The 22,093-nt window shown below is 52.3% G+C and overlaps 1 protein-coding gene and 1 pseudogene across 1 annotated transcript in view; both read left to right on the top strand.

The window, feature by feature from the left end:
* Positions 1–19,388, top strand: part of LOC137903721 (TRAF2 and NCK-interacting protein kinase-like) — a 30,595-nt gene extending 11,207 nt beyond the window's left edge. Inside the window, exons 11-34 of the mRNA XM_068747860.1 lie at positions 520–586; positions 786–984; positions 1,260–1,376; positions 1,814–1,900; positions 2,923–3,114; positions 3,797–4,162; positions 4,884–5,000; positions 5,414–5,650; positions 6,071–6,177; positions 6,251–6,366; positions 6,696–6,813; positions 8,414–8,617; positions 9,204–9,318; positions 9,736–9,846; positions 11,291–11,396; positions 11,665–11,859; positions 11,938–12,081; positions 12,519–12,653; positions 13,098–13,198; positions 14,741–14,890; positions 15,121–15,280; positions 15,484–15,623; positions 16,130–16,252; positions 18,957–19,388. Coding sequence (XP_068603961.1) covers positions 520–586; positions 786–984; positions 1,260–1,376; positions 1,814–1,900; positions 2,923–3,114; positions 3,797–4,162; positions 4,884–5,000; positions 5,414–5,650; positions 6,071–6,177; positions 6,251–6,366; positions 6,696–6,813; positions 8,414–8,617; positions 9,204–9,318; positions 9,736–9,846; positions 11,291–11,396; positions 11,665–11,859; positions 11,938–12,081; positions 12,519–12,653; positions 13,098–13,198; positions 14,741–14,890; positions 15,121–15,280; positions 15,484–15,623; positions 16,130–16,213 — 3,368 coding nt within the window. The 3' untranslated portion in view covers positions 16,214–16,252; positions 18,957–19,388. The remainder of the gene's footprint in view (positions 1–519; positions 587–785; positions 985–1,259; positions 1,377–1,813; positions 1,901–2,922; positions 3,115–3,796; positions 4,163–4,883; positions 5,001–5,413; positions 5,651–6,070; positions 6,178–6,250; positions 6,367–6,695; positions 6,814–8,413; positions 8,618–9,203; positions 9,319–9,735; positions 9,847–11,290; positions 11,397–11,664; positions 11,860–11,937; positions 12,082–12,518; positions 12,654–13,097; positions 13,199–14,740; positions 14,891–15,120; positions 15,281–15,483; positions 15,624–16,129; positions 16,253–18,956) is intronic.
* A 2,131-nt stretch (positions 19,389–21,519) lies between these two features.
* LOC137903701 (eukaryotic translation initiation factor 5A-1-like) lies at positions 21,520–22,093 on the top strand (annotated as a pseudogene).

The following is a 22,093-nucleotide window of genomic DNA, read 5'->3' as shown; positions in this document are numbered from 1 at the left end:
CTGACTGTAACCTGAAGCTAACTTGATGCTAATCTGACTGTAACCTGAAGTTAATTTGATGCTAATCTGACTGTAACCTGAAGCTAATTTGATGCTAATCTGACTGTAACCTGAAGCTACTTTGATGCTAATCTGACTGTAACCTGAAGCTACTTTGATGCTAATCTGACTGTAACCTGAAGCTAATTTGATGCTAATCTGACTGTAACCTGAAGCTAACTTGATGCTAATCTGACTGTAACCTGAAGCTACTTTGATGCTAATCTGACTGTAACCTGAAGCTACTTTGATGCTAATCTGACTGTAACCTGAAGCTAACTTGATGCTAATCTGACTGTAACCTGAAGCTAACTTGATGCTAATCTGACTGTAACCTGAAGCTAACTTGATGCTAATCTGACTGTAACCTGAAGCTAACTTGATGCTAATCTGACTGTAACCTGAAGCTAACTTGATGCTAATCTGACTGTAACCTGAAGCTAACTTGATGCTAACCTAAAAGCTTTATGTTTCCTCCAGATGAGACAGAATACGAGTACAGCGGGAGTGAGGAGGAGGATGAAGAGAGGGACATCGGAGAGGCAAGGTACTACTACTAGTGCTAGTGTATTCTGACTACCACTAGGACGTATTACTACTGATACTACTAGTATTACTATGACTATGCTCGGTGCTACTTTTAGGACTAATGTTGTCATAACTACAGTCTATTGTTAATATTTATGTAATAAAACTAAATAATCTAACTGTGTTTTATCTGTCTCTCATGATTGGCCGACCTCTAGCTCCATCATCAACATTCCTGGTGAGTCCACTCTGAGGCGGGACTTCTTGCGTCTCCAGCTAGCCAATAAGGAGCGGTCGGAGCTGATTCGCCGTCAGCAGCTGGAGCAGCAGCAGAACGAGGAACACAAGCGCCAACTACTGGCCGAGAGACAGAAACGCATCGAGGAGCAGAAGGAACAGAGGCGGCGTTTGGAGGAGGTAGGTCTGAGTCTCACCTGTCCGTCTGGACGATGAAGACCCCTGAGGAGCTCAAATATAGACCCAGGTGCATAGATGGCTGATGAAAGAGGGCGTGGTCCAACTCGGTGAACCAACGGTGAACACTCGTCTGCCTGCACAGCACCAGAAGCCGTTAGCAACGAGTAGCAGTTAGCTGCTAATAGCGCTAACTCAACGAGAAAGGCCATGTCTGATGGCAGGTAAGCACACCTGATATTGGCCCCCAGCTGAAGGCGTCCACTTTGTGCCTGCAGCAGCAGCGGCGGGAGCGAGAGATGAGGAAGCAGCAGGAGCGAGAGCAGAGAAGGAGGTACGAAGAGATGGAGCAGCTCCGCCGGGAGGAGGAGAGGAGGCACGCAGAGAGAGAACAGGTAGGAAGTGCCTTCACGTCACCTGGAAGGTGTCATCCAGAGGGGCGGGGCTATCTAGATTGGCGCAACTTTAGTTTGACGTTAACACTTTCAGGCTGTGTGTAATTTACTGGATAGTTTCAAACCCTCCTCCTCCTCCTCTTCCTCCCCCCCCCAGATGTTCTCATCGCTGATGCTGTTCAGACATGTCCTCCTTTTCCCACCTTGCCTCCCACTTTTTCTGCTTCTCCTCCTCCTAACTGTTGACCTCCTCTTCTTCCTCCTGCAACAATGAGCATGTCTTCTTCTTCTACTAATGACCTCCTGCTGCTCTTCTGTGTTCTTCTCCTCGCTCTCTCCTGATGTCATTGGTTATCTGGACCCCTGTTTGCTTCTGGCCTGCCCTGCCACGCTCTGATTGGATGTGCGTCTTGCTGACCTGGGTGCTGATTGGTTAGGAGTATATTCGTAGACAGCTGGAGGAGGAGCAGAGGCAGCTGGAGATCCTGCAGCAGCAGCTCCTGCAGGAGCAGGCGTTACTCCTGGTAACAGCACACACAAGGACAGGCCTCACGAACACAGGATGTAACTCTGATTGGTTGATGCTCACCTGTTTCATTCTCATAGAGCAACTACTTGGCATTTTGTTACCTTTACATTAAAGGAACAGTTCACCTGTTTTGCCTGGAAGAGACGGGGGCCGGTTCATAGAACCCCGTACAGCTCATGAGACGTAGTCCATGTCTGCAGGGGGCAGAGTTGGTGACTTATTGATCTCATTGGCTGTTAAGAAATCATGAGTAAACTTTCCATTTGCTGCTTTTAAGGTGAAAGGTAGTTAAATCAGAACACATTTAGGATCTAAATGTGGTTTTTTGAATGAGTAAAGTCCTCTTTGTGGCCAATGACAATGATTCAAGATTCAAGATACTTTATTGTCATTATGCGAACGTAATAAAATCATGAGAAGGCCCACGGCTTCAGGCACTCATCACAACATAATCAAATCAATGACTAAATTTAAAGGAACAATATATACGTACACAGAGAGAGTGAGGATAGCAGCAGCAGCACAGCATGACTGATAATGATAATGATGATGATGATGACGCTGACGATGACGATGATGATGACGCTGATAATGATGATAATGATGACGCTGATAATGACGATGATGATGATGATGCTGATAATGATGATCATAATGATGACTCTGATAATGATGATGATAATGATGATTATGATAATGATAATGATGATGCTGATAATGATGATGATGACGCTGATAATGATGACGATGATGATGATGATGCTGATAATGATGACGATGATAACGATGACGCTGATAATGATGCCGATGATAACGATGATAATGATGATGATGATGATGCCGATAATGATAATAATGATGATGATAATGATGACGATGATAACGATGACGCTGATAATGATGATGATGATGATGATGACGCTGATAATGATAATGATGATGACGATGATAATGATGACGATGATAACGATGACGCTGATGACAGAGGCTGTTCTCTCTCTCATGTCTGACCATCAGGAGTACAAGAGGAAGCAGATCGAGGAGCAGCGGCAGGCGGAGCGTCTCCAGCGGCAGCTGCAGCAGGAGCGAGCCTACCTGGTCTCCCTGCAGCAGCAGCAGGAGCCGCCGCGGCCGCCGCCCGACAAGAAGCAGCTGTACCACTACAAAGACCAGGCACCAGTCAACGACAAGCCCGCCTGGGCCAAAGAGGTGAGCTGCAACACCTGTCCAACAAGCAGGATGTTTAACCGCACCCACAGGTCGCTGAGAGTCACGTGATCTGGTGAACGTAAGGATGAGGAAGATGAGGTCTTCACGTCCAGTGTCCCGTGAAATCTTCATCATGTTTCATGCTTGTATGTGAACCACGAGACTTCCGATGCTGCTATGCTAACATGCTAAAGGTTTGAATCGACTCAAAGAGCTGCTGGAAGAACTGAGCACATCAAACAGAGTCACCGCCATCCATTAGACCACACCCTCTTTTACCTGCTTGGTCAGCAGCACCTGATGTTGTGACAGCGGCCTGTTTTATAAGATGGAACCGCCTCCAGCTACGAGCTCTTTCTGTCCGAGGTCCTTTAGGGGTGTGTTTGAGATTGTTGGGATGCGTCACCTGTCCTCCGAACGTACCTGACCCTCATTCAAGAACCACGACTGAGTCCGAATCCGAATCCGAAGCAGTGTGTTGTCAGTGAGGGGTCACAGACTCGGTCGTTTTCTCGGTGAAGTCGTGCTACAGACGCATCACAAAACAGCAGCAGACTGACGGGCGACCCCTTAACCTCTGTGTTAGCTTCAGCATGTAGCCGTGTAATGCTAGGTAGCAGCTGTTCTAACAGGAAGCGAGTGAGGGTTATGACATCACTGGAACTTCCTGTCTGCTGTCTAGGTGATGCGTCGCACTCAAAGCAACTCTCCTCGTATTCCTCCCAAGAAATATTATTCCTTCAAGGAGACACGCAACATCGACCTCGACAACCTCCTCTTGCTCCCTGGTTACAAGCCTCGCCGCCCCCCTTCCTACCCCGCCCACGTCAGCCCTTCCAGGGAGCACCTCCACATTCCTCGTATCCGTGTCACCTGTGTCCCCGACCCTGTCCCCGACCCTGTCTCCGGGCCCTCTCAGATTGTAATGCGCCAGCGGAGCACCGGCAGGAGCCCTGGGTCCCGGGGCCGGAGCCCACGGTGCAGGGCCTGGAGGTCCGGGTCCAGGGGACGGAGCCCTGAGTCCAAGGGCCGGAGCCCCCATCGCCTGGTCAGTCGGTTATTGGTGGCCCGTCGGGCTGATCCACTAACGCTGGGCGGGCAGGATTCCTCTAACCGTGGACTTGCACCTTAATTCTGACGCTAACTCCGGCTGCGGGTCCGAACTCCCTCCGAATGCTTCACACTAATATCACCCTTACTGCACTTACCCCGTTCATGCTGTACGCTAGCATGCTAGCTCTCACTCACTGGGCGGCGACTCAAACAGTCGGCAGGTGGCCGACGCTTGAAGATCCTCGATGCCGAGTTTGAGGCTTCTCCTCCTCCTCCTCCTTCTCCTCCTCCTCCTCCTCCTCCCCCCCCTCCTCCTCCTTCCAGCGCTGTTCCTCTCTCTGCACTGGAGCTCGTCGTGGTTTCCAGCCTCGTCCATGGACTGGGATGTTTCCTCGCCGTCCTAACCGGTGCTTCCTTTCCCGTGAAGCCGAGACGCTGAACGGGATTGAGACTAGTTGAGAGCTGCTCTTCTGCATGTTGTGGTGGTTGAGGCATTCTAACAGCTACTAACTTTATCTTACCAGATTAACCTTCTGGAATCATTCGTTCCTGTGCTGATGTTTCCTTGTAAACATGCTGCTGTAACCTTTACAAAGATCTGATGAGACCACCGTTTCACTGTGTGAACCTGGACAGGCTTGTCCACATATCATCTGACTGCGGCCTGGTGTCTGGCTCAGGTGCTCAGGTGACGACAGACTTCTTCTGTGTTGCAGCATAAAGTCTCCAACCGGATCTCGGACCCGGCGCTGCCACCGCGGTCTGAGTCCTTCAGCAGTGGAGGCATCCAGCAGGCCCGGACCCCGCCCATGCACCGCTCCGTCGAGCCACAGGTGCGTGTGAGACCTCAGATCAAGTCGATTGGTAGGACTACAGCGCCACCTGCTGCTGTGGAAGACCCACCTTGTCGATTGGACAGCAGTTATTCCCTGTCTATTCTCTGTCCATTGAACAGGAGGCCTCAGGCGTTCAAAAGCCCGGACTGTTTCCTGGAGTAAAGAGACTCTTTGGAGGGTACAGAGTACTTCCTGCAGGGTACAGAGTACTTCCTGCAGGGTACAGTCCAGGTTTTTGGACATTGTGAATGCATCCTGAGGCCTGTCCTTCTCCTTCCTCACCTCCTCTCATTCACTTTTCTTGTGTTAATCCTCCCTTTTCCTCATCAAACATGCCTGTTTCCTGCCCGTGTGGTGTGTGTGTGTGTGTGTGTGTGTGTGCGTGCGTGCGTGCGTGCGTGCGCATGCAGATGGCCCACCTGATGCAGGTGAAGAGTCACGGTCTGTCAGGCTCCCAGTCTCTGTATGACCCCCACGGCGTGTCCTCGTCAGCGTCGCCCTCCCCTTCCCGGCCTCCCATACCCCGGCAGAACTCTGACCCCACTTCTGACACACCTCCTCCCCTGCCCCTCTCACGCCTGGCCCCTCCCCTTGACAAGCTGGACCGCGGCTCCTGGCTGCGGCAGGACGACGACATGCCGCCAAAGGTCTCTGCATGCCGCCGCCTGCGTTTGTCAGCCTGTGTGTGTCTGTGGTCGGGTCGTTAGAATAATCTGACAGAAGCTCATCCCTCCACCAGGACAGACACTTTAGAATCCATGCCGTTCAATCTGATCACCTGTATTTGTATGAGTGAGATCGACTGAGGCTGGGCGTCACACCTTAGTGTCACGCCGTCCAATCGTACGTGAGACGTGAGCATGACCCGAGTCCAGCGTCGCCTGTCTTCAGAACCTTAAAAACCTGACACTGCTCTGGGGTCGCAGCTCAAGTAGGTCAATATTCTCGAACCTGCTTCACCTCATGTTACCAAGACGGAGATACCAAAAAGTCTTCAACCAGGAACGACTGATCAGCTTGAGTTCCCAGCATTCCCCTGTGCTAAAACATTCTGGTGTGTGTCTCAGGTCCCTCAGAGGACAACGTCCATCTCACCCGCACTGGTCAGGAAACACTCTCCTGGAAACGGTCCTGGACCGGGACCTCGGCCCGGAGCCCATCTCATACGGGCCAGGTAAACACCCGCCAAAGGGAATTCTTCCTCAAGCCTTTTCACCGGTGACCGGTGTGTGTTTGCATCGCCTCAGCAACCCTGACCTCCGCCGGACTGACGTTTCCATGGAGACGCCCGTGAAGAGGACGAGCAGCGGCAGCTCGTCCAGCTCCAGCACCCCCAGCTCTCAGGGAGGCTCCAATGAACGAGGTGAACGCAAACACAACGTTAGCATGAGTCAGCGTTCTGTCCTGTAGCGCCACCTCCTGGAGGTTCGGTTTCATCCCATAATAAACAAAATCAAAGCAAATACTGACATTTCAGAATAAACGCCAATTTAACGCAGCACAAACCGCATTTCAGTGGGGGGGCTCGCCATGCCGATGGACGGTAACGGTGCTGGTTGGACAGCGAGGCAGGACATGTTTATGCATAGCCCTGAGTTTAGACTTGAAGGCACGATGAAGGACATGACGTATTGAGCGTCTCAAACCCTCCAGAACCTTCCTGACATGCATGTTGTGTGTGTTTGCGTCAAGGAAACTCTGCCGCCAGGACTGAAGGCTCCGCCCCTTGTTCCCAGGAGGCCAAAGACGACAGGGAGGTGACACCACCCAGCAGGCCTGCAGTGAGTACCGAGACGGCCCTGACCAGTACAGACTGTCACAGACCTACACAGTCCACCAAAGACCAGTACAGACTGTCACAGACGTACACAGTCCGTCAAAGACCAGTACAGACTGTCACAGACCTACACAGTCCATCATAGACCAGTACAGACTGTCACAGACCTACACAGTCCGTCATAGACCAGTACAGACTGTCACAGACCTACACAGTCCATCATAGACCAGTACAGACTGTCACAGACCTACACAGTCCACCAAAGACCAGTACAGACTGTCACAGACCTACACAGTCCACCAAAGACCAGTACAGACTGTCACAGACCTACACAGTCCATCATAGACCAGTACAGACTGTCACAGACCTACACAGTCCGTCATAGACCAGTACAGACTGTCACAGACCTACACAGTCCGTCATAGACCAGTACAGACTGTCACAGACCTACACAGTCCATCATAGACCAGTACAGACTGTCACAGACCTACACAGTCCATCATAGACCAGTACAGACTGTCACAGACCTACACAGTCCGTCATAGACCAGTACAGACTGTCACAGACCTACACAGTCCATCATAGACCAGTACAGACTGTCACAGACCTACACAGTCCATCAAAGACCAGTACAGACTGTCACAGACCTACACAGTCCACCAAAGACCAGTACAGACTGTCACAGACCTACACAGTCCATCATAGACCAGTACAGACTGTCACAGACCTACACAGTCCATCATAGACCAGTACAGACTCACAGACCTACACAGTCCACCAAAGACCAGTACAGACTGTCACAGACCTACACAGTCCACCAAAGACCAGTACAGACTGTCACAGACCTACACAGTCCATCATAGACCAGTACAGACTGTCACAGACCTACACAGTCCATCATAGACCAGTACAGACTGTCACAGACCTACACAGTCCACCAAAGACCAGTACAGACTGTCACAGACCTACACAGTCCACCAAAGACCAGTACAGACTGTCACAGACCTACACAGTCCGTCATAGACCAGTACAGACTGTCACAGACCTACACAGTCCATCATAGACCAGTACAGACTGTCACAGACCTACACAGTCCATCAAAGACCAGTACAGACTGTCACAGACCTACACAGTCCACCAAAGACCAGTACAGACTGTCACAGACCTACACAGTCCACCAAAGACCAGTACAGACTGTCACAGACCTACACAGTCCATCATAGACCAGTACAGACTGTCACAGACCTACACAGTCCATCATAGACCAGTACAGACTGTCACAGACCTACACAGTCCACCAAAGACCAGTACAGACTGTCACAGACCTACACAGTCCATCATAGACCAGTACAGACTGTCACAGACCTACACAGTCCATCAAAGACCAGTACAGACTGTCACAGACCTACACAGTCCACCAAAGACCAGTACAGACTGTCACAGACCTACACAGTCCATCATAGACCAGTACAGACCCTGACAGACTGTGTGTAAGAACTAAGTAGTCCGCCTTGAACTGTTACTGGTTACTGGACCAATAGAGTGTCACAACCCTGTGAAACGGTCTGTGGTCAGGACCGGCCGCTCTTTCCTGTCACCAGTGAAACCAGTTAAACCGGTAACATCCTGTTCTCAAGGACCTGACGGCGTTGGCCAAAGAGCTTCGAGAGCTGCGGCAGGGGGAGGAGACCGGCCGGCCGCCTGTCAAAGTGACCGACTACTCGTCATCCAGCGAGGACTCTCACAGCAGTGAGGACGAGGAGGGCGGGGTCGAGGGCGAGGGCGAGGGCGGGGTCGATGACGGAACCGTGGCTGTAAGCGACAAACCGCGAATTATGTGAGGTTCCACGTTTTTCAAGGTTTAGTTTAACATGAATTTATTCTTAATGTTAAGATGCTCTCAGACACGCTGATTTGATGCCACACTAGCTGAACGGAGCCCAGCAGTTAATCCCAGCAGTTAATCCCAGCAGCTAATCCCAGCAGTTAATCCCAGCAGTTAATCCCAGCAGCTAATCCCAGCAGTTAATCCCAGCAGTTAATCCCAGCAGTTAATCCCAGCAGCTAATCCCAGCAGTTAATCCCAGCAGTTAATCCCAGCAGCTAATCCCAGCAGTTAATCCCAGCAGCTAATCCCAGCAGTTAATCCCAGCAGTTAATCCCAGCAGTTAATCCCAGCAGTTAATCCCAGCAGTTAATCCCAGCAGTTAATCCCAGCAGCTAGTCTCAAAAGTAAATCACCAACAATGAATCCAGTTGCAACAGTTAACAGTTAATTTATGAGCGGTAGTTAGCGTTAGCTTTAGTCTCGGTTATGAACTCTTCACTGCTAACAGGAAGTGAAAGCATTAATCAGCTGCTACTAGCAGTTGGATAATACCATCATTTAATCTCAGGAATAAAACCAAACTGTTGGCTTCCAGGCCAGCAGCGAGTCGAGGCACCAACGAGTCCTTGGGCTTGAGGGGAGGACTCGACGACGCCCACAACGACTTGTATACAGGCAGCGGTCCAGACAGCACCCTGGTGATGCGTGAGGTGAGTTCTGGCCCGGCACCTTGCTGAGTCCAGAGTCCAGAGGCTCCTCCTCCGTCGTGTGGAGACGTGTCTGCAGAAGAAATGACGAGTTATTGATGATTGGTTTCCAGCGGCGGTTCGTTGAGGTCCTGGAGCTGGCTCTGAAGTTCTTTCAGGCCATGGCCGGCCCCCTTTTCTCGTTCAACAGTGTATAATCCGGGCCAAAAACTTGAAGGGGTCGTATTTAGCCTCCTGGATCGTTGGACGTCGAACCCATGACTGCAATAATAAAACCTGGCTCCTCCGCAATAAACAGAGATAAATACTGAAAACATTTCATTTGATTTTATTGGACAGAGCAGCAGAACGCTGTTCAGCCCCGACCCCCCCAACCCACAGCCACGCGTCACCGTAGCTCCTCCCTCTCTCTTTCTCCAGAAACGCAGGGAACGGAGGCAGAGCTCCACTGCTAGCTACGTTTACCCTGGCAGCGCTAATCTCCCTGATTTGGTGCAACAAAGCCCCTCCCCCCTCGTGTCCTCTGGCGATGTTTGTGTTTCCATGCTGAAGTAGGTGGAGACCGTCACTTGTTGATCCTGTTCACCTGCCTTCGTTAGCCGGTAGCTGTTGCTACGGCTGACGTTAGCTAAAGGACAGGAAGGACCTATCCCGGGTGGTGAGGACAGCTCAGGGGATTGTGGGTCACCGTCTGCCTGATCTGGACTCTGTTTACACCTCCAGAGTCCAGAGGAGGGCCAGACGCATCGCCACAGACCCCACCCACCCGGGCCACAGACTGTTTGTCCCGCCCACAGACCCCACCCACCCGGGCCACAGACTGTTTGTCCTGCCCACAGACCCCACCCACCCGGGCCACAGACTGTTTGTCCCGCCCCCATCAGGGAGGCGGTTCAGGACAATAAGAAGCAGCACAGCGAGGCTCAGGAACAGCTTCTTCCCCCGAGCTGTGAAAGCAGTCGTTCCCTCGTAGCGATCTGGGACTCAGAATGGACGCTGTGAGCCTGTCCCACTGGGGACGCTGTGAGCCTGTCCCACTGGGGACGCTGTGAGCCTGTCCCACTGGGGACGCTCTGGGCCTGTCCCACTGGGGACGCTGTGAGCCTGTCCCACTGGGGACGCTCTGGGCCTGTCCCACTGGGGACGCTGTGAGCCTGTCCCACTGGGGACGCTCTGGGCCTGTCCCACTGGGGACGCTGTGAGCCTGTCCCACTGGGGACGCTCTGGGCCTGTCCCACTGGGGACGCTGTGAGCCTGTCCCACTGGGGACGCTCTGGGCCTGTCCCACTGGGGACGCTGTGAGCCTGTCCCACTGGGGACGCTCTGGGCCTGTCCCACTGGGGACGCTGTGAGCCTGTCCCACTGGGGACGCTCTGGGCCTGTCCCACTGGGGACGCTCTGGGCCTGTCCCACTGTGCTGCTGTTGCTGATTCTCATTCTCTGTATATATCGTTGTTTTAGGAGAGATTTTGTTTTCGTTTATGTTCCGACGCCTTCACACGATTCTATTATGTTCAATAATGATAATAAAGAATCCTGAATCCTGAATCCTGAATCTTAAATCCTGAATCTTGAATCCTGAATCCTGAATCTTGAATCCTGAATCTTGAATCCTGAATCCTGAATCTTGAATCCTGAATCTTGAATCCTGAATCCTGAATCTTGAATCTTAAATCCTGAATCTTGAATCCTGAATCCTGAATCCTGAATCTTGAATCCTGAATCTTGAATCTTGAATCCTGAATCCTGAATCTTGAATCTTGAATCTTGAATCCTGAATCCTGAATCTTGAATCCTGAATCCTGAATCCTGAATCCTGAATCTTATATGCCGCCTTCCCCTGGCTGCCCCGTTACCAGTGGAATGAACTGGATTGCCCTTCCACCCTGCTCCACTTGTCTGCCTCCCCCCTCTGTTTCCCAGAATGCATTTCTCCGCTGTCTCCATCTTCACTTCTGTCCATCTATATCTGCAGTATGGCGGCGGCGTCAGCTCCAAGGCTTCCTTCACACCTTTTGTTGATCCGAGGGTTTACGGAACGTCACCGACGGACGACGACGACGACGACGTTTCTGCATCAGGTTTGTACCTGTGGTTGAGCCGGTCGTCCTGTGAGCGAGAGGTTGGCGGTTCGAGTCCCGGCTCTGGCTCATGTATCCACTGTCGTTGTGTCCTTGGGCAAGACCCTTCACCCGCATTGTCTGTGTGAATGTAGTGAGCGAGTGAATGTCGGTGGTGTTCAGGAGGGCCGATGGCACAAATTGGCAGCCTCGCTCCCGTCAGTCTGCCCCGGGGCAGTAGTATAATGGTAGTAATAGTACTAGCCGCCCTTGTTTCCGTGTGTTGCAGCACTGTTTGCTGACGAGCTGCTGAAGCAGGAACAGGAACAGGAACAGGAACAGGAACAGGCCAGACTCAACGAGGCCAGGAAGATCTCTGTTGTCAACGTGAACCCGACGAACATCCGACCACACAGCGACACACCTGAGATTCGTAAATACAAGAAACGCTTCAACTCTGAGATCCTGTGTGCTGCTCTGTGGGGTGAGGCGTCTCGCAAACACTTGCAGGAACGGCACCGGCCACCGGGAGCGATGGTCATGGTCACCTGTGTTTGTACAGGAGTGAATCTCCTGGTGGGGACGGAGAACGGCCTCATGCTACTGGACCGGAGCGGTCAAGGAAAAGTGTACAATCTGATCAGTCGACGGCGCTTCCAACAGATGGACGTCCTGGAGGGACTCAATGTCCTGGTCACCATCTCAGGTTGGACAGGGTCCAGCAGGCCAAGAGGGTTTCTGGTGTTTGGACAGCTATAACCTTTCATTAAGTTTGACTGTCAGGTTGTCAATTTGATGAATGGTGGCAGTTTGTGCTGAATACTTTTTAATGTGTACGTACTTTTATTGGCCAGATGAGTGGAGGTGGAGCCAGTGTTTCAATTTCTGTCGCTTCAGTTTCAAAAAATTATGTGTCCAGCAATCGTACTTTAAGTACCAGGTTTAGTTTAGTACCGGGTGTACTTTAAGTACCGGATGTTGTTGTATCCTTCTTGTGTACACATTAGTGTTGGTGTTAATGAAGTGTGGTCAGCGGTTTTGTTAGCATAGCATTGCTATGGACCTGTGACCAACCTGCTGTTTAACGGAGCATCAGATGCCGTCAATAAGCATAATGTCTCCTTGTTTGGCTTCTTCAATCAGGGAAGAAGAACAAGTTGCGTGTTTACTACCTCTCCTGGTTGAGGAACCGGATCCTTCACAACGACCCCGAGGTGGAGAAGAAGCAGGGCTGGATCACGGTTGGGGAGCTGGAGGGCTGTGTTCACTATAAAGTCGGTATGAGCATCTCAACAATATGATAATTCAGAAGTTCTCCAAATAAATGTTCAGGTTTAGGGGAAGTGTTCTCAGGCTTTGGATTATATCTCAATCTTTTCACTCATTCAGTTCCATTGACAGCGGTAATGACAAGCTCTCTCCCATAGGGGGCAGCGGTAATGACGAGCTGTGTATAGATCTGTTCAATTGGCAATAACTACAGTAGAAACAGACTTTTTTCCTGATGAAAAAAAGACTTTAGGCTTTCATTTTGTCACTTTAGTATTTCTACTATAGTCATGGAACAAAATATTATGAGGGACTTGAGAGAGGAGTTGAGGCTCTCTGCTCTGAAAACTATTAATTTAATAATTATGAAAACATTCAGTAATTTGACTTTAGGCCACAGTTTAAATGCATTTCATTTCATGCTGCTGTTGCATAACGTGCTGTCTCCTGCAGTGAAGTATGAGAGGATCAAATTTTTGGTGATTGCTCTGAAGAATTCGGTGGAGATTTACGCTTGGGCTCCCAAACCTTACCACAAGTTCATGGCATTCAAGGTGAGACCTATCAGGTGTTAAATGAGCTAAAATGCTTGTGTTGTTGAGCTTCTGATGTCCCATCTGTCCAGGACTCAGTCAGACCTGGCAAAGAGAAAAAAGAAAGAATAAGAACAAATCCAGCCATCAAACCATGAAACGTCACGAAAACTACTACTACTACTGCTATTACTACTACTACTACTGTTATTACTACTGCTGTTGTTATTATTACTACTATTATTACTATGACTGTTATTACTACTACTACTACTGCTATTACTACTACTACTACTACTGTTATTACTACTACTACTACTGTTATTACTACTGCTGTTATTATTACTACTACTATTACTATGACTGTTATTACTACTACTACTACTACTGTTATTACTACTACTACTATTACTATGACTGTTATTACTACTACTACTACTGCTATGACTACTACTACTACTGTTATTACTACTACTACTACTGCTATTACTACTACTACTACTGTTATTACTACTGCTGTTGTTATTATTACTACTATTACTATGACTGTTATTACTACTACTACTACTGCTATTACTACTACTACTACTGCTATTACTACTACTACTACTACTGTTATTACTACTACTACTATTACTATGACTGTTATTACTACTACTACTACTGCTATGACTACTACTACTACTGTTATTACTACTACTACTACTGCTATTACTACTACTACTACTGTTATTACTGCTACTACTATTACTATGACTGTTATTACTACTACTACTACTGCTATTACTACTACTACTACTACTGTTATTACTACTACTACTATTACTATGACTGTTATTACTACTACTACTACTGCTATGACTACTACTACTACTGTTATTACTACTACTACTACTGCTATTACTACTACTACTACTGTTATTACTGCTACTACTATTACTATGACTGTTATTACTACTACTACTACTGTTATTACTGCTATGACTACTACTACTGTTGTTATTATTACTACTACTATTACTATGACTGTTATTACTACTACTACTACTGCTATGACTACTACTACTATTACTATGACTGTTATTACTACTACTGTTGTTATTATTACTACTACTATTACTATGACTGTTATTACTACTACTACTACTGTTATTACTGCTATGACTACTACTACTACTGTTATTACTACTACTGCTGTTACTACTACTACTACTGTTATTACTACTACTGCTGTTACTACTACTACTACTGTTATTACTACTACTGTTGTTATTATTACTACTGCTATTACTATGACTGTTATTACTACTACAACTGCTATTACTACTACTAATGTTACTACTACTACTGCTGTTACTACTACTACTGGTATTACTGCTACTATAACAACAGTTATTACTGCTGCTACTACTGTTACTACTACTACTGTTGTTATTATTACTACTACTACTACAACAGGTATTACTACTACTGCTACTGCTACTCCTTCTGCTATTACTACTACTACAGTTATTACTACTACTACTTCTACTACTGTGTACTAATGTGTCTCTTTTCCTTCAGTCGTTCACTGAGCTGCAACATCGCCCCCAGCTGGTGGATCTGACGGTGGAGGAGGGGCAGAGGTTAAAGGTCATCTACGGCTCCAGTGTCGGATTTCATGTCATTGATGTGGACTCTGGAAACCCCTACGACATCTACATCCCCTCACACGTCAGTCTGAGCACTGGACGGGTGATGGATGGACGGACGGACGGACGGACGGATGGATGGACGGATGGACGGATGGATGGATGGCTGGACGGACGGATGGACGGACGGATGGCTGGACGGACGGACGGATGGCTGGACGGACGGACGGATGGATGGACGGACGGACGGATGGCCGGACGGACGCCCTGAAGCTCTGACCTGACCTGCCCCCTCCTCGTGCTGCTTTTCAGATCCAGGGTCAGGTGACCCCCCACGCCATTGTGGTTCTGCCCAAGACGGACGGCATGGAGATGCTGCTGTGCTACGAGGACGAGGGCGTCTACGTCAACACCTACGGACGCATCACCAAAGACGTGGTGCTGCAGTGGGGCGAGATGCCCACCTCCGTCGGTACGTTGACCTCTGACCCCACATCACAGGAAACATCATCATCCCCCGAAACACACCGCAAAGATGGTCAGACTGGAAAAAGCTGTGTACTGCAGGAGGCCTCCAATGACCTGCAGTACACACAGTACGCAGAGTACACACCTCGATGCAGACACAGTACACAGAGTACCCCCCTTGACTCCGCGTCCGTGTCCCCCATGCAGCCTACATCCACTCCAACCAGATCATGGGCTGGGGAGAGAAGGCCATCGAGATCCGGTCCGTGGAGACGGGACACCTGGACGGGGTCTTTATGCACAAGAGAGATCAGCGCCTGAAGTTCCTGTCAGAGAGGAACGACAAGGTGAGTCTGAGACACCTGTCCATGAAGTCCTGAGTGATCGGAGGCTGGGAGGGAGGACCGGTCACCGTTTTAACAGGGACAGGGACAACAGGGACACAGGGACGTATTTACCTTCAGCTGTCTTTTTGAAAGTCCTCAGTTACGAGCTGAATGTGTTGGACAGACCTTTAAATCTAGAGTTTACGCTGAGACCACACAGCAAGTACACGTATGTAGGACGCGGCCACGCCCTCTAAGGGGCGGCGTCTGTCCACCGCCAGGTCCCACACAGCAAGTACACGTATGTAGGACGCGGCCACGCCCTCTAAGGGGCGGCGTCTGTCCACCGCCAGGTCCCACACAGCAAGTACACGTATGTAGGACGCGGCCACGCCCTCTAAGGAGTGGCGTCTGTCCACCGCCAGGTCCGGTTCTGATCCGCTCCGGTCACCTGGTGCCACTGAGCGCTGGATTTCATTCGTACCTTAAACATGTTGAGGTGAGCTCTGTCCTTGTCCGTCCTGCAGGTGTTCTTCGCTTCGGTGCGTTCTGGAGGCAGCAGTCAGGTCTTCTTCATGACCCTCAACAGGAGCTCCATGATGAACTGGTGACACAGTCCTCCTCCTGGACGGAGGGACGACGGGAGGACGGTGTGTCTTTGTAAAATGTGTGTTTGTTGAGACGAGCAGTGAGCCGCCGAGCCGGAGGACAAGTCGCGTTGTCCCTCTTCCGTTCGCTGTACGGGGGCGCTACAGGACCGTTGACGTGTCCATGGGTGGGTGGACGTTCTGTTGATCGAATGGACTCGAGTGGAACCGTCCTCAACACCCCGTCCAGCTGTAGGGGGCCACCGGGACATCACTGTGCTGTCGTCAGGACAACGCTGGCTGGTACGGCAGCGTGAAGAAGACGACGCCCGTCTGTGGTTCCAGAAATCTGACCTCAGACCTGCTGCGATTTCATCAGGAGTTTATAATGATGCCGTCAGGCCCGTCCAGTTTGCTACCGTCCCAGTACCGTCCCAGCACCCAGCATCGTCCCAGCACCGTCCCAGCACCGTCCCAGCACCCAGCATCGTCCCAGCACCGTCCCAGCACCGTCCCAGCACCGTCCCAGCACCGTCCCAGCATCGTCCCAGCACCGTCCCAGCATCGTCCCAGTACCGTCCCAGCATCGTCCCAGCACCGTCCCAGCACCGTCCCAGTACCGTCCCAGCACCGTCCCAGCATCGTCCCAGTACCGTCCCAGCACCGTCCCAGCACCGTCCCAGTACCGTCCCAGCACCGTCCCAGCACCGTCCCAGTACCGTCCTAGCACCGTCCCAGCATCGTCCCAGTACCGTCCTAGCACCGTCCCAGCATCGTCCCAGCACCGTCCCAGCATTGTCCCAGTACCGTCCCAGCATCGTCCCAGCACCGTCCCAGCACCGTCCCAGTACCGTCCCAGCACCGTCCCAGCATCGTCCCAGTACCGTCCCAGCACCCAGCATCGTCCCAGCACCGTCCCAGCATCGTCCCAGCACCGTCCCAGCACCCAGCATCGTCCCAGCACCGTCCCAGCACCGTCCCAGCACCGTCCCAGCACCGTCCCAGCACCCAGCATCGTCCCAGCACCGTCCCAGCACCGTCCCAGCACCGTCCCAGCACCCAGCATCGTCCCAGCACCGTCCCAGCACCGTCCCAGCACCGTCCCAGCACCCAGCATCGTCCCAGCACCGTCCCAGCACCGTCCCAGCACCGTCCCAGCACCGTCCCAGCACCGTCCCAGCACCGTCCCAGCACCGTCCAGTTTGCTACCGTCCCAGTACCGTCCCAGCACCCAGCATCGTCCCAGCACCGTCCCAGCACCGTCCCAGCACCGTCCCAGCACCGTCCCAGCACCGTCCCAGTACCGTCCTAGCACCGTCCCAGCATCGTCCCAGTACCGTCCCAGCACCCAGCATCGTCCCAGCACCGTCCCAGCACCGTCCCAGCACCGTCCCAGCACCGTCCCAGCATCGTCCCAGCACCGTCCCAGCACCGTCCCAGCACCGTCCCAGTACCGTCCTAGCACCGTCCCAGCATCGTCCCAGTACCGTCCCAGCACCGTCCCAGTACCGTCCCAGTACCGTCCCAGCACCGTCCCAGTACCGTCCCAGCACCGTCCCAGCATCGTCCCAGTACCGTCCCAGCACCGTCCCAGCATCGTCCCAGCACCGTCCCAGCACCCAGCATCGTCCCAGCACCGTCCCAGCACCGTCCCAGCACCGTCCCAGCACCGTCCCAGCACCCAGCATCGTCCCAGCACCGTCCCAGCACCGTCCCAGCACCGTCCCAGCACCCAGCATCGTCCCAGCACCGTCCCAGCACCGTCCCAGCACCCAGCATCGTCCCAGCACCGTCCCAGCACCGTCCCAGCACCGTCCCAGCACCGTCCCAGCACCGTCCCAGCACCGTCCCAGCACCGTCCAGTTTGCTACCGTCCCAGTACCGTCCCAGCACCCAGCATCGTCCCAGCACCGTCCCAGCACCGTCCCAGCACCGTCCCAGCACCGTCCCAGCACCGTCCCAGTACCGTCCTAGCACCGTCCCAGCATCGTCCCAGTACCGTCCCAGCACCCAGCATCGTCCCAGCACCGTCCCAGCACCGTCCCAGCACCGTCCCAGCACCGTCCCAGCATCGTCCCAGCACCGTCCCAGCACCGTCCCAGCACCGTCCCAGTACCGTCCTAGCACCGTCCCAGCATCGTCCCAGTACCGTCCCAGCACCGTCCCAGTACCGTCCCAGTACCGTCCCAGCACCGTCCCAGTACCGTCCCAGTACCGTCCCAGTACCGTCCCAGTACCGTCCCAGCACCGTCCCAGCATCGTCCCAGCATCGTCCCAGCATCGTCCCAGTACCGTCCCAGTACCGTCCCAGCATCGTCCCAGTACCGTCCCAGCATCGTCCCAGTACCGTCCCAGCACCGTCCCAGCATCGTCCCAGTACCGTCCCAGCATCGTCCCAGCACCGTCCCAGAAGGTCCACACCTTGAAACAGTCCAGGTCCACACAGTGAAATAGTCCAGGTCCACACACGACGACGTCTGGAGCCTGAACAGCGCATCGGTCTTCCCGTCTCAAGCGGAGTGAAGGTGTCTTCAAGCGGACGCGCTAAGAGACGTCTCTAAATTAGCGGCTAGAGGTGGACAACCAGCCTTTAGCTGAACAGACAGATGTTGGATTCCGTTTGCAGATGTTATTGGTGATTTCTGATCGGACTGGATGGATCCTGTTTTTAGACCAACATCTTGTAGCAGAAAATGTTTACCTGGGAAAGAGGCTTCTTCAGACTGTTTACCTGTTTACCTGTTTACCTGTTTCCCTCGTCCTTCAGCGCAGGGTCCATCCTGGAGGAACCAAACCAGACTGAACATCTGCATCATCTGGGACCACAACCAGCAAGCAGCTATTAGCGTGTAACAGCTAGCTAGCAGGGCGCGTCGTCGCCATGCTGATGGGCTGCATTAGAGGAAGGCGTGAGCGACCATTCGTTCAGGACGTTCATCGACACCTGCGATACGTCCGGACACGCCCATCAAAGCAAAACGTTTTCGTTATCTCACCGAACAAAAGTAACCGTCTTTATACGCAGTAGACCCGACGTTTCTATTGTGCTATTTGTATGAACATTTTTGTATCAGGACCGTATGTATGGCAGTATGTTTGAGCATGTAGGCGTGTGCACAGGTGTGTGCACGGGCGTGTGCACGGGCGTGTGCACGGGTGTGTGACGTGCATGCGACTGTGTGTTCTCACCTCGTCTGAATCACTGGACGATAACCGCTAACACACACCTGTGATGTTGGAGATACAATAAAGGTCCTGTCCTTGTACAGCAACACACCTGCTCAGTGTTTGTTCACACCTGCCTGACCGGGACGTGACTTAAAGGACCCACGTTCGAAAAGGTTCCACGATCTTAAAGGTTCCATGTTCTTAAAGGTTCCACATTCTTAAAGGTTCCATGTTCTTAAAGGTTCCATGTTCTTAAAGGTTCTGCGTTCTTAAAGGTTCCATGTTCTTAAAGGTTCTGCGTTCTTAAAGGTTCCATGTTCTTAAAGGTTCTGCGTTCTTAAAGGTTCCATGTTCTTAAAGGTTCCATGTTCTTAAAGGTTCTGCGTTCTTAAAGGTTCCATGTTCTTAAAGGTTCTGCGTTCTTAAAGGTTCCATGTTCTTAAAGGACCCACATTCTTAAAGGTTCCATGTTCTTAAAGGTTCCATGTTCTTAAAGGTTCTGCGTTCTTAAAGGTTCCATGTTCTTAAAGGTTCTGCGTTCTTAAAGGTTCCATGTTCTTAAAGGTTCTGCGTTCTTAAAGGTTCCATGTTCTTAAAGGACCCACATTCTTAAAGGTTCCATGTTCTTAAAGGTTCCATGTTCTTAAAGGTTCTGCGTTCTTAAAGGTTCCATGTTCTTAAAGGACCCACATTCTTAAAGGTTCCATGTTCTTAAAGGTTCCATGTTCTTAAAGGACCCACATTCTTAAAGGTTCCATGTTCTTAAAGGTTCCATGTTCTCCCCTTCTACAAATTAACCCGGTTCCCAGACACTGATATGAAATCTCTGACAGCCTTTGGTCCAAACAGCAGCTGCAGGACAGCGTCCCTCTTTCTTTGAGGGACAGCGTCCCTCTTTCTTTGAGGGACAGCGTCCCTCTTTCCTTGACAGGTTGCCAGTCCCTCCTGAACGGTTTGTTTAGTTTCACGGATGATGATGTGATCTGAGGACGATGTCCCCGTGAGCTGAGGACGATGTCCCTGTGATCTGAGGACGATGTCCCCGTGAGCTGAGGACGATGTCCCTGTGATCTGAGGACGATGTCCCCGTGAGCTGAGGACGATGTCCCTGTGATCTGAGGACGATGTCCCCGTGAGCTGAGGACGATGTCCCTGTGATCTGAGGACGATGTCCCTGTGATCTGAGGACGATGTCCCCGTGAGCTGAGGACGATGTCCCCGTGAGCTGAGGACGATGTCCCTGTGATCTGAGGACATTGCTCGCAGAAGACAGATGGACATGTCCCCCTCGACCTGAACCCGCGTCGTGCTGCGTCAGACCTGGCAGCCCGCACCGGAACACATAAACGCCCCTCTCCTTCCGGTCTTTCTTCCTCGGCGGATGCTGCAGTGAAGCTGACGCGCGTGCGCAGTTCGGCCCTCTTTTCCGTGGAAGGTAAGTGCGGCATGGCGCGTGTTCCTGCCCGGGGGTGAAGCGGCGCGGTACCGGGGCTGAGGCGGGCCGTTAGCGGCCGCGGCGGCCGGGGGCTGCGTGGGTGCTCCGTGGGTGCGTGGGGGCCGCCGCACGCACGCAGGCTGCGCGTGTGCGTGTTCCGGCGACCATTGCCGCTCTCATCAAAGGGCCTGCGGCCTTCGGAAGGCGTTCTCCCCGCAGCCGTCTGCGGGAGTTTCCCGCGTGTCGGCGTTTAGCTGCGCTGAGCTCCGTTCACCGGAACCGCTGCCGGTTGGGCCGTTAGCCTCGGCTAACCCTCGGCAGGCTAATGTTAAGCTAACGGTGATACCGGAGCGGTGACTGCTTCTGAAACGAGTCGTTGTGACGTCACGTCGGTGGCTCCGGGCCGGACGGCACCGGCGGGCGGCCGTACTTCTGTTGTCGGTTCGATGACGTAGCGATCGGCGGTTCTGAATAATGTGACTGAACCGAAGACGTAATGACGACGGAAGTCGGTACTCTGACGTCACTGTCGGCTTCGGACCGGTAGCTTGTTAGCTCCGGGCCGGCTAACGCGTTCCTTTCCGAATCTCGGCGGGACGTGCGGTTCGGTCCAAACTAATTGAGTCGGGTTAAGAGATCATGAACGCGATCTCGCGATGTCTCGCGAGATGTGAAGGTTCTGACCCGGGCCCGTGTGGTGTGTTTCAGCCCCCCGACCCGTTGCATCATGACCGACCCAGATCTCGACTTCCAGACCGGCGAGTCCGGCGCCTCCACCACGTTCCCCCATGCAGTGCTCCGCCCTGCGCAAGAACGGCTACGTGGTGCTGAAGGGGCACCCCTGCAAGATCGTGGAGATGTCCACGTCCAAGACCGGCAAGCACGGGCACGCCAAGGTAGGGTGGCCCGGCCCGGCCCGGACGGGGCGCTCCGGTCCGCTCCGGGTTCCTCACCGCCCCGTTTTCTCTTGAAGGTTAACTTGGTTGGAATCGACATCTTCACCAACAAGAAGCATGAGGACATGTGTCCCTCCACCCACAACATGGAGGTCCCCTCCATCAAGAGGACGGACTATCAGGTGGGTGGCGTCCGAGACCTCGGAGCAGGAGGCGTCCTCCGTCCTCATCGTCTCCGTCTCCGTCTCCTTCCAGCTCCTCAACATCAACGATAACTTCATGAGCCTGATGACGGACAACGGGGACGTCAGGGAGGACCTCCGCGTCCCGGAGAGCGACATCGGCAAGGAGATCGAGAAGAAGTTTGAGGACGGAGACGAGTTCTGTGTGAGTGTCTGCAGCAAG

The sequence above is a fragment of the Brachionichthys hirsutus genome, chromosome 14, assembly GCF_040956055.1.
Source record: "Brachionichthys hirsutus isolate HB-005 chromosome 14, CSIRO-AGI_Bhir_v1, whole genome shotgun sequence".
NCBI classification, from domain to species: domain Eukaryota; kingdom Metazoa; phylum Chordata; class Actinopteri; order Lophiiformes; family Brachionichthyidae; genus Brachionichthys; species Brachionichthys hirsutus.
This window is presented reverse-complemented; position numbering and strand designations above follow the sequence as displayed.